The 12,577-nt window shown below is 40.6% G+C and overlaps 1 protein-coding gene across 2 annotated transcripts; it reads right to left on the bottom strand.

The window, feature by feature from the left end:
• Positions 1 to 169: 169 nt before the first annotated feature.
• Positions 170 to 9,846, bottom strand: icam5 (intercellular adhesion molecule 5). 2 transcript variants are annotated; one of them, XM_035525800.1, is made up of 11 exons: positions 8,766 to 9,846; positions 7,084 to 7,413; positions 6,511 to 6,771; positions 6,085 to 6,414; positions 5,643 to 5,867; positions 4,863 to 5,087; positions 4,465 to 4,728; positions 2,340 to 2,594; positions 1,534 to 1,863; positions 877 to 1,128; positions 170 to 644 (listed from the first exon to the last, which is right to left on the bottom strand). In XM_035525800.1, exons 1-11 carry the CDS (start codon positions 8,809 to 8,811, stop codon positions 493 to 495), a joined length of 2,670 nt encoding a protein of 889 aa, XP_035381693.1. In that variant the 5' UTR covers positions 8,812 to 9,846; the 3' UTR covers positions 170 to 492. The 2 variants fall into 2 exon arrangements, with proteins under 2 accessions (XP_035381693.1, XP_035381692.1); XM_035525799.1 differs by having other exon boundaries at positions 7,084 to 7,416.
• Positions 9,847 to 12,577: the final 2,731 nt, after the last annotated feature.

Raw genomic sequence — 12,577 nt, forward strand, 5'->3', positions numbered from 1 at the left:
ATCTGTGACCACTCGTGACTGAAATAAAGCATTCTTAAACATTGCCTACACTCTGATGATTACCAAATCACCCCCCCCCCCAAAAAAAAGATTATATATATATATTGCAGTGATGTGTGATTTGATTCATGACATTAAAGTAAAAAATAAAATGCATGCAATTCTTTACAAACCACATTTATTTATAACGAAGCAGTTTAAAGTTTGAAATACAGTATATAAAATGTAAATGTAAGGCTAATGTCATTAATTACAAAAAAAAAGGTTACAGCATTAAAAATGCAAACCGACCTCCACAATATGTTTACTCATGTCACTGATCAACAGTCCTTGCCTCTTGTCTGTCTGTTGAAAGGTTGGGGTAGGTGTGCATGGAGGAACGTGCTGTCTTCAGACTTTTCCCTCAGCTTTCAGTATTATACACTTTGTTTTCAAGTAGTTGCTATATATTATATATATTAGCCATTTTCTGTCATGTCCAAATTACGCATGTCAGTTGTTTTTCAATGGCTTCATGGCCATGCAGTTATTGTTACGCGTTATGTCATATTTTCTAGTTCGTTTTTTCTTGTATGCTACCAATATTATAAGAAATATAATTATAAAAACTATTATAAAAACTGATATAAGTAGAAATCTGTAATCTACAAAGAAAAAAGAGAAGAAAAAAGATTCCGATTAATAGGAATAAAATCAATACTGGGTTTTGCACATGCTACTTTGACTAAATAAGTGTAGGAAGCAGGAGTCAATTCTTTTACTGCCTTTTAAATGATCAAATATTTTATATTTATTTATTTCATACATAAGCAATCCATAATGACATAAGATTACCCAAAGGGAATATGTCTTATAGTCGACATTCACATCGCCTACCTTCTTCCACCTTGACTTCCCGTGTCTGGCTCCAAGATAGACTGGTAGCAGTGCATGTGTATATGCCAGCATTAGCGGATGTGGCTCGAGAAATTGTTAGTGTACTCTGTCGCCTCCCAGTGATGATAGTTTGATTTTTAAAGCTCCACATCACTGTAGGTTCTGGATTCCCTTCAGCACTGCAGTTCAGTGACACGTCACTAAATATCGGCACCAGCACCGAGTTCATTCTGGACACAATTTGTGGAGCATCTGTGGAGAAGGCTTTTGTGTTATATATGTGTTATATATGCTTTTGTGTTATATATATTGTATGCCTAATGAGATGCTGTGGGTGTAACTAATTAGAACCAATTTATATTTAGGTCACAGAATATTTAAACGTCAGTGCGCAGAAGAAAAACTCAAGCAAAGATGAAAATATTAGCAGCAGAATTTCATTAGATTTGTTTCTTATGAAATCAAAGACTGTATTAAGAATGTCTTTATAGTAGTTTGTGGCACTGAATATTATGTTAAGTTTTAATGGATATTTATACCTCTTCAGTCTTTTTATATATTACTTTCAATTTGTTCATTAATAAATATGATTATCAGTTCAATGTTGTGTACATAAGTTGTGTGTGAAGAAGACAGAACATTCTGTAGAGCACTCACAGTGCACAGTGATGTTGAGAGGATTTGATTTCATTGTAGGAGGAGGCTGAGGTGCTGCTGGTTCCAGTCTGAGCTCTGCCTCACACCAGTAGTCAGCTGCATCATCAGCTCTGCTGGGGGAGATCTGGAGTGTAGCAGACTGGTTCACTGGAGTCTTGATGGAGTCATTAAAGAACGTATCTTTCAGTAGAGTTTGTCCCTTGTACCACTTCACAGTGAGGCGGTGAACAGGAGCAACATTCTGAACGTCACACTGGAGCTCGTACTGTCTGCCCTCAATCACTGGTCCTGTGTGATTCACGATGCTATTGTACACATTGTCTGGAGTTTCTGAAAAGGAATAAATATTATAAAAAATGCCTGAAAAAATATAAAGAAAAAAGTTAACAAAAAAAGTAAAAATGATCAAAGAAAATAGACCAACAAATGTTTGTACTGGTATGCACCTAAATAAAAGACTGCATGCTTACTGTATAGAGTAATGTCCACATGTTTTGTGCACCTAAATAAAAGACTGCGCACTTACTGTATAGAGTAATGTCCACATGTTTTGTGCACCTAAATAAAAGACTGCGCACTTACTGTATAGAATAATGTCCACATGTTTTGTACACCTAAATAAAAGACTGCGCACTTACTGTATAGAGTAATGTCCACATGTTTTGTGCACCTAAATAAAAGACTGTGCACTTACTGTATAGAGTAATGTCCACATGTTTTGTGCACCTAAATAAAAGACTGCGCACTTACTGTATAGAGTAATGTCCACATGTTTTGTACACCTAAATAAAAGACTGCGCACTTACTGTATAGAGTAATGTCCACATGTTTTGTACAGGTGTCAAGCCCGATAAATTTTCCGGTGCACCGGGGCGTTTCATCCCAGTTCTTAAACTGTGAGGAGTTAACTAGCAGGGTTCCATTATTAACTCTGTGGTTTAAAAATTCCCAGTGCAAGTCCGAAGGTGACACTGACGTATTACATTCCACCACAACGGATTGTCTGTATTCCAAGACGACATTAAAAGGGTTCACAATAAGAGGACATAGAGCCTCTGCACCTGCATAAAAAAGAGCATATACTGTGAGAAAGTTATTTTTTATGCTTAAACCCGCATCCATCATCTGACCCTGTTTAAACGGTATTTGGATAGCACATAAACACAGAAAAACTGCTTCACGGGTAAGCTGCCACAGGTTGGAAATTCTTGTGTGGACCAGCTTCCAGAGATTCCTCTGATATTCTTTAGTGGAATGTCAAGTGAAACGTAATGTCTAATCACACAAAAAGCTGTTTAATATTAAATATCAGTATCACTATAATCTAACTATTAAATATAATGATTTGTATGAAGTTTAATGGTCTTGGATGAAAATACGCACTCGACTTTTTAAGACGATCTTTGTTAGTAAATATTTTTTAAAAGTCATGTTTACTCAAAGGAGCTGTCATCATCAGAGGCAGGTGCCATAATCTAGTGGCAGCTGCAACGCGAAGTGCAACAATGACGTGGCAGCTGACGATACGTGCCATTTCCGGTTGCTGCAGCGGCCGTTTCCTGCTGCCACGTGTTAAATCTCTCGTTTATTTTAACGGCACAGACAAACACAAAGGAAGCAAAAGAATGAGACTGTTTTGCGTGATGTTTGGTGACATCACAGGTAATAAAATGTTAATTTCTCAAAAAACGGTACAAACACAGAAACGGTGAGTTTTACTACACAAACCAGCACAAACGAACAGAAATACATATATTCTCATTCTGATCAGAAGAGTTGCCAGCTTCATGCAGGTTCCCCCACTTAGCCAACAAATAGGCGTAACTGTGATTAAAATGCCCCATGTCCTTAAAACAGCCATTGGCTGTGTTTTTCTATCACATGGCCAGCCTTACAGAAGTCGATATAAGTGAAAACCGAATTAGCGAAATATAATATTTATACGAGAAAACATCATTAGCACATTATCTGTTCATACAAGAAGATTTTTTATTTTTTGTAATGACTTCAAACGATACTCTATTCCAAGAGCCTGAGGTAAGTGCTGCCTGGAAATGGGTTGTGTGATCCTTGCATTCAGTGCACTGAACCATCTTCCTAGTTTTTGACTACCACAATCGATGAAAACTGAGTTTATCCTCAACGTTGCCCTGTTACTTGCACCCTGCCCAAGTCAAAACACTGTTAGGTTCTCATTGCGTGCTAAAGTAAACCCAGAGACAGTCCATCCCTGGAACAGTCAGGATAAATTAAGATAACCTCAAGATACAGCCAACATACTGTGTTTGACAAATCTGTGCCATGTTGTACAACCCTTATTACCTATTTACATTTAACTTGTAAGAATTCACATGGTCTGGAACCCATAATTGTTACAGTTTGGATCAATACCACACAATTTCAAGCATTTAACCCCTAACTCCTGTAATTGTGATTGAATAACAGCTGTGATTTTGACATTTGTCTTTCTGGTATATCCCCAGCTTTTTGCACTTTCATTAAAATATAATTAAAGACTTTAAATGTTCTTGTGTTCATTTGGGACCAGAACTAATTTTTCCTAAGAAACTCCAGCTGTTTTCCTCTAAGTGCTCATATCATGGTATGCAATGGTCTTGTCAGAATGAATTTAATGTTGCAATGTTGTGATATCCCCTTATTTAGGGATTTCTATAAATAGTTTGATGATTGTGCAACAACAGACAAAAACATTAATGACAGCTACTGTGCAATAGTGAAGTATCCTTATCCTATGTACTGGTTGTTTAATACTTTGTCAGAGTTTTAAAAATGTGCAACATTGATAGTTGTTTTATAATAGTGGCTCTGTGTCTAGACTAAGAAAGGTTTCCAATGGTCCTTCCCCATTGGCATTGTAATTTAGTCCAAAACTAATCCAAACAGGCCCATAGTAAGAAGGTTAATCCTTACCTTGGACATCAACTCTAACAGTCAGATTCGTTTTCCCCAGAGTATTGCTGGCAATGCAAGTGTACGTGCCCGTGTTATTTCCACTGGCACTGGCTATGGAGAGCTTGGACACGCCGTCTTCACTCACAATCCTCACGTTGGGTTCTGGGTGGTAGATCCATTCATAATCTGGCCGAGGCCAGGCAGAGGAAGTGCAATTCAGATCCACATTGGACCCCTGAGTTACAGACTGATCATTCAGCCCCATAATGCCCGAAGGAGAGTCTGAGAAAAGAGCAAAGTCCATATAAGGCCACCTTTCTCTGCCATGTTACTATGGTTACTATTGATGTACTGGGAATGTATACCACTACTGAAAATGTACACTTCTTTATTGGCATGGAAAAACACTCACTTACACTGCACCTCGATTTCCAGTGTGTGATTGGAGGTGGAGTTGTTCACTGCTACTAGGACGTATTTCCCTGCATCAGCCCTTTGCATTCTTTTTGGGAAATACACTCTCTGTTCCTCCTTAAACCAAGTCACTTCAGGTGGTGGAAAACCTTCAGCTGTACAGTTGGGCTCCACTTTGTCATTCTCTAGAACTGTGATATGTTTTCTACATGAAATCTCTGGTCCATCTGCAGCAGGGGAGAAGACAGCCTAAGTTGAGGATGTGTAGTGTTATGTAGAAAGCAGAAAAACAGAGAAAGCCACACACTGCATGCTATCAGGTGTGCATCACTAGTGTGTAAAGTCCCATTTATTGTTATTACTTGATTTCTTTGGCCATTGTATTCTGAAAATAATTATAAGTGATGTCAACTATTTGCACGTCTTCAGTTGTGTGATGTCATCACTGGTCCAACAGGGTGAGGCTGGTGAACTCTCTCCTTGAAGCGTATGAATCTAGCCAATGCTTTCCTTTACACTGCCATCTTTTCAGTGAAATTCAGAAGCTGCCTAAATCGGTTAGCACATTGTTTACAGTCTTTTTCCAGCCTTTCCGAATGCAGTCTCATGAAGCCCCATCCACAGATGGGGAATCTGATCCTCACATGATCCACATTTTCTCATTTTGCCAGTGGACACAGACAAAGTTAAAGCACTTCAAATGCTTTTCAGATTCTCCCTCCCTACCACACTCATCCTAAAATGAGATGAAAGAAATCCATAAAACACATCAATATACTTACACATCACAAACACCATCAGATGCTGCCGAGTATCTTCATTAATGTACATGGTGTAATTATGTCTGTTTTCTGTCCTCCTGAGTGGGCTGGTGGGGTCAGTGGGCTTCCCTGCCTTCAGCCATCTAGGCTCAGGCAGTGGATTTCCTGTGACACTGCAGTAGCCCTCCAGGTTCTCTCCCTCCTTTAGCCACACATACTCAGGACAGTCGGAAATTTCAGGACCATCTAGGAGTTAAGCGGAGTAGGGATCATTACACCAAGCACACCGTTCCACTTCCAGCAATCTACCACATCTAACTCGCATAATAACGTGTCATTATGTGTAAAACATGGTGACAACAGAATTTTATCTTTCATTAGAGCGCCCGGAATCACACGACATTGTCATACATCTTAGATGCTTGTGATAATGACCAGTATTCATATGTGAAGATTAGCTTACAATGCACAGTGATGTGGAGAGGATCTGATTTCATTGTAGGAGGAGGCTGAGGTGCTGCTGGTCCCAGTCTGAGCTCTGCCTCACACCAGTAGTCAGCTGCATCATCAGCTCTGCTGGGGGAGATCTGGAGTGTAGCAGACTGGTTCACTGGAGTCTTGGTGGGGTCATTAAAGAACGTATCTGTCAGTAGAGTTTGTCCCTTGTACCACTTCACAGTGAGGCGGTGAACAGGAGCAACATTCTGAACGTCACACTGGAGCTCGTACTGTGTGCCCTCGGTCACTGGTCCTGTGTGACCCACGATGCTAATGGACACATTGTCTGGAGTTTCTGTCACAAAAAAAGTGAGATTTTTGTGCTTTTTGGGGGGTTTTTTTAGGAAAAAGAATAAGTATTAAAGGCAACCAGTAAGACGCAGCAACTCACTATACACAATAACTGGGAGATGCCTTTTATCTGGTTTTGTTTGGTTTTTTATGTTAATGTAGCATAATGGCTTTATGTCCCAGTCCTCAAGCCTAGACAAGTTCCAGGTGATCAGCTGGACACCCTCCTGCGGGTCCACAGCTCCCTGAGGCACCTCCCAGGCCATCCCAAAATGTGATTTGGAAGTGGAGCAGTTCGCTGAGACAGACGTTCCGTATTCCACCACCACTGCAGGAGGCTGAAGAACAACAGGACAGTTACCTGCCAAAAGAAAGGAACATGAGTAACATGCAGGTGACCTGCTCAGAGCCTATTGGGAAAAAGTACTGAATCTGTTTCAACTCATTCTGAACCTTTTTTAATGATGGGAAAAGGTCCATGTATCTTTCATCATTCAATTTTGGTTTTGAAATCATACAAACCAAATAAAACTGTTTACACTCCTTTGTTTATTATTTATGAATGAAATATGATCTCAGAGATCCATCAGAAACAGCTGAAACTGAACTGATATTTAAGATGTCAGAATAGCATGTCATCAAGCGTAAAGGAGACAGTCTGTGGCGTACTCACAGTATACTGTAACAAGAAGAGGCTCTGACATCTCAGTTGTAGGAGGCTGAGGTCCTGCTTGTCTCTGTCTCAGCACCGCCTCACACCGGTACTCAGCTCCATCATCAGTTGTGTTGGCAAAGATCCAGTATGTCGCAGACTTGTCCACTGGAGTCTTGATGGAGTCATTAAAGGACGTATCTGTCAGTAGAGTTTGTCCTTTGTACCACCTCACAGTGAGGAGCTGATCAGGAGCAACTTTCTGAACGTCACACCGGAGCTCGTACCATGTGCCCTCAACCATTGGTCCTGTGTGACCCACGACACTGATGGACACCATGTCTGCAGCTTCTACTACAAAATATTATCCAACAAAAAAAACTTTAGCATTTGGTCCGCTTTGCAAGCAGCTTCCTTTCATATACAGTGTAAATGCATTTGTAATAATTTGGACCATGAAAGTTTGCAAGGGTACTAGTGATTTCCTTGCAAAGTGGTGTAAAGCACTTCTTTAAAGCTGGAGGCTTAGTGTACATAGTAAGGTCCTGTGACACTAAGCATGACTTTGGTGCAGGTAGCACTGAGGCTGGATTCCCCAGTCAGTCAGGCTCTCTGCTCTCTGGCTTGGTTATTGTCTACAGTGCCTACTGTGCTTGGATTGTTCGCATGTATAAACTCTTTGTGTTTTCTGAACAGCGACTTTGATCCTGTGCTTTTACTCAAGGGTCTCTAAAGAAATGCTCGCATTTTGGGTAGTTGCCATTATACACTGCAATTCTAAAACATTGTACTAAATAAATATTACTAAATTAGTGCTAATATTATGTATCAGTGGTTAACTACTAACTGATTTCCAAATAACTTAGAAGCATATTCCAATAGATACCAGATCCAGAGGCAAAAATATTGCTCAAAAATATTTTCATCCCTACTGAGAGACATTTTACAGGCTACACATAATTTGTTGATGTTGATGCTTTTTCAAGAAGTTGTTGACAGTGCTTGGCCGCAAATTGGAGAAACGCAAAATTTCGAAAGTAGCACCCACCACACCTCTAAGAGTTTGCCCTGTATAACTGCAGTGGATTGGACTTTATATATATATTGTATGGAATGTATTTTTAAGCAATTTCATCTTTCTTAATTGAGAAACTTATCCTCTTCTGTATATAAAAGTCTTCTAACCCCATGAGTGCAGGAGTTTTTAAAGAATGTGCGAGTGCCATATGCACTCACATAGGCTTCTGTAGATAGTATGTGGATAGTATGTGCTTGTCAAATGAAACCACCATGAGGAGGTAAGCATTTTATCTGAACAGAGACTGATTAAAAGTTTGTTTAATGAAATGCAAATGCTTCATTTTGCATTCACATATGAAATATCAAGGATGTTTTCCAACAAGGTTAAAAAAAATTGCTAACAATTATAACCACTATGCATTTGTATACCCAGCTTATCAATTACTTTTAAGAGTTTGATCACTACTGTTCATCCTGCTTCAAAAGAAAGTGTCAAACATGAACATATCCATCACAAGAACATTCACCACATTGGAAGCCAAGGCAAGAAATGTGTCACGTATTAGGCGACGGCAAAGCAGCCATTCCATCTCTGCCATGTGGCCCGTGGGAAAGGAATACACTGAACGAGCGTAAAGACTAGCCTATGGCTGTTAACAGTTCACTTAAAGGTGGGCACTTACCGACATTTATGAGTATAATCAACAGCAGGCTTGTGAGATGGAGCATGGTTCCCTTTACCCAGCAGACAAGTAATGAAGGTGATGAAGATGGTGAAGAGGATGAGGAAGAGGAGGAATATATAAGGATATAAGAATAATATAAGAATTATACTGGACCAAGTACTGGATTCAGGCGTGAGTATTAACTGTCTGTTTCGAGCACAGCGCGTTGCTTAACAGGAAATCTTGCATTGAGGAAGTAGCCATCTTGGTTTTCTCACAACAGAAAAATCACCCCTTAGTGCACACCCTGGCTTTACAGGGTGCTTATTTAAAGAAACTATTTAAAGAAAATATGAAAAAAAAAAAAAAAAAAAAAAACTTCAAATAAGTTGTTAATCCATAGTTATATGGATTAAAAGAAGCTACGATGTAAAGAACTCAGTGATTTTTATTCATCAAGTCACTCGAGTTTCTTGAGGAATCGCTTCAGCCCTAGCTGAATGCTTCCTGTATATGTAAGGTCTAGGGTTCTGTGGCCCTGAACAGCACACAGGTGCCGGTAGCACAGAGCTGGTTTGACTCTGTAGTACAGGTGATAACTCATCACTGCTTAGACCTACTACTTGAGTGCAGTTTTGCCATTTATTTATAACAAACCGGTTGTATATGTTTACAAATATGGCACAAATGCTACAGAGTCTAATAAGAAGTTAACTTAGATATTGTCTCACATGCACAACCAAAAACTACTCACACACACAAAACAAACACAAAAGGCTTGAAAGTAAATCAAAAACACCATATAACCCTATATAACATTCATAATAGACATACACAGTTCTAATACATCAATCCAAATGACAGTATCAGAGACAATGTGCACTATATTGTGTCTGATATTGCCATTTGGGTTGATGTAATAGAACTGAGTATGTCTATAATGAATGTTATTATATAAATGTTACAAAAATATTGGAACCTTTTACAATACTGGTTTTACAATCTTCATGTCAGTGACTGGAGATTGTACAATAAAAATCATCATCTTCTTAAAGCCTCTTGTACATCAGCATGCATCTAGGTGATCGGCCCATCCAGGTGGATCAGTTCTACACATGCTCCGGTCTCGGGTTCACTGGGTCTTTCCCAGTCTCAGTGCAAATTAAAACACCTGTGCTTTGGTTTGTCTCGTTAGATTATCATCTGGTTGGTTAAGGTAGGCTCTGAGTTCACTTACTTTTGTCTTAGATTCTGTGAAATTCAAGGCTTGTTGTCTAAACCTAGTTGTTAGTTGCTTGGTAGCAGTGATTACTCACTACAGGTGTAGTTTTGCCCTGAGCTTAGGTGTGAATTGAGGGGCGGGCTCAGCACTTATTGAACTGATTTAAATTAGGACGACTCCTAATCAACATCTAGAGGAGGTTTGGTGGTGTTCTCAATCAGTTCATCTACATCTCACCTACAGGACTTCACAAACTCAGCTAGGTATCTTCTCATATTATCTTAATCCTTTATCTCATACATCCACAAATCAAGCATCTGAAATGTGCTTCACAATTCCTATCCACATATCCCACAGATCTCCTCGACACAATCATAGATGTCGCAATCTCAGCAACCTCACTGACTCACAACGCTTCACACCATCACATATCGTGGTGGCAGGAGGGCTCTGGAACTGCCAGTCTGCTGTCCAGAAGGCTGACTTCATCTCAGCATTAGCATCCCTCCACTTCCTACACTTCCTGGCTCTGACAGAAACATGGATCACCCCTGAGAACTCGGCGACTCCGGCTGCCCTGTCCTCTGCCTTTTCACTTACGCATTCTCCGAGGCGTCTCGGCAGGGATGGTGGCACAGGTTTACTAATGTCCCGAGAGTGGCGTTTCAATCCACTTTCCTTCTCTACACTTTCCATCTCCTCTTTTGAATTTCATGCCATTACAGTGTCTTTCCCCACCAAACTTCTTATCATTGTCATCTACCACCCTCCAGGTTCCCTAGATCACTTCATTGATGAGCTCGACATCCTTCTGAGTCATTTCCCCATTGAACCAAATAAAACTGTTTACACTCCTTTGTTTATTATTTATGAATGAAATATGATCTCAGAGATCCATCAGAAACAACTGAAACTGAACTGATATTTAAGATTTCAGAATAGTATGTCATCAAGCGTAAAGGAGACAGTCTGTGGTGTACTCACAGTATACTGTAACAAGAAGAGGCTCTGACATCTTAGTTGTAGGAGGCTGAGGTCCTGCTTGTCTCTGTCTCAGCACCGCCTCACACCGGTACTCAGCTCCATCATCAGTTGTGTTGGCAAAGATCCAGTATGTCGCAGACTTGTCCACTGGAGTCTTGATGGAGTCATTAAAGGACGTATCTGTCAGTAGAGTTTGTCCTTTGTACCACCTCACAGTGAGGAGCGGATCAGGAGCAACTTTCTGAACGTCACACCGGAGCTCGTACCATGTGCCCTCAATCATTGGTCCTGTGTGACCCACGACACTGATGGACACCATGTCTGCAGCTTCTACTACAAAATATTATCCAACAAAAAAAACTTTAGCATTTGATCCGCTTTGCAAGCAGCTTCCTTTCATATACAGTGTAAATGCATTTGTAATCATTTGGACCAGGAAAGTTTACAAGGGTACCAGTGATTTCCTTGCAAATTGGTATAAAGCACTTCTAATTTCATGCCATTACAGTGTCTTACCCCACCAAACTTCTTATCATTGTCATCTACCACCCTCCAGGTTCCCTAGATCACTTCATTGATGAGCTCAACATCCTTCTGAGTCATTTCCCCATTGAAAGAAATCCACTCATTCTCCTTGGTGACTTCAACCTTCCATCAGACAAGCTGCATTCCTCCTGCATCCTTCCACTGTTGACAGCATTTGACCTCACCCTCAACCACTCTCCTCTGACTCACAAAGCGGGCAATGTTCTGGACCTGATCTTCACCCGTGCCACCACACCATTGGACATCGCAGTCACCCCCCTCCACCTCTCAGGACCATCACTTTCTATCCTTCTCTCTCTCCCTTCCTTCTCTTTCCATCCAGTCCTCTCCAACATGTTCCTCCTTCCTCCGTCGCAATCTGCACTCCATAACTCCCTCTTCCCTTACTTCTACTATTTTGTCCACCCTTCCTCACCCTGACTCTCTATCCTCTCTCTCTTTGGATACAGTTACAAATACTTTCATTTCTACACTCTCCTCATCAATGAATCTTCTGTGCCCTCTCTCCTCTAGACTCGCTAAGTCCTCCCCACCTGCCCCAGAAACACTTTGCTGCCACAGGAGAGAACTAAGGACTGCAGAGAGGAGGTGGAGGAAATCGCGCATAGATTCAGATCTTAGCTCATACAAGTCTCTCCTTTCCAAGTTCTCACTGGAAGTAACATCTGCAAAGTCATCCTACTACAGTGAGAAATTCAAATCATCATCATCTGATCCATGCAAGCTCTTCACAATTTTTTCTTCTCTCCTTAATCCTCCCCCTCTGCCCCCCATCTCTTACTCCCAAAGATTTTATCACCTTTGAGGAGAAGGTTGCAGCAATCCGCCAGTCCTTTTCCTCTGTTCCCACTCCTCCAACTAATGTGCATTCCCCAACATCCAACTCTCCGACTTCTTTTTCTCCTCTCTCCTCAGATGAAATTCTTCATCTCCTGACTTCCAGCAATCTGACTACATGTCCGCTGGATCCAATTCCTTCTGCTCTGTTCCAGACAATCGCAAGAGATCTGCTTCCTTTCATCTCTGTCATCATCAACAACTCCTTATCTTCTGGATATGTGCCTACTGCATTCAAAAC

Source organism: Electrophorus electricus, chromosome 4 (assembly GCF_013358815.1).
Source record: "Electrophorus electricus isolate fEleEle1 chromosome 4, fEleEle1.pri, whole genome shotgun sequence".
NCBI classification, from domain to species: Eukaryota; Metazoa; Chordata; class Actinopteri; order Gymnotiformes; family Gymnotidae; genus Electrophorus; species Electrophorus electricus.

Coding starts and splice junctions, on each gene's coding strand:
- icam5 (XM_035525799.1), bottom strand. CDS start 8,811: ATGCTCCATCTCACAAGCCTGCTGTTGATTATACTCATAAATGTCG. Junction 4,729..4,862: donor ACTGGAAATCGAGGTGCAGT/GTAAGTGAGTGT, acceptor CTCTTTTCTCAG/ACTCTCCTTCGGGCATTATG. Junction 1,864..2,339: donor TGTGGACATTACTCTATACA/GTAAGTGCGCAG, acceptor ATTCCTTTTCAG/AAACTCCAGACAATGTGTAC.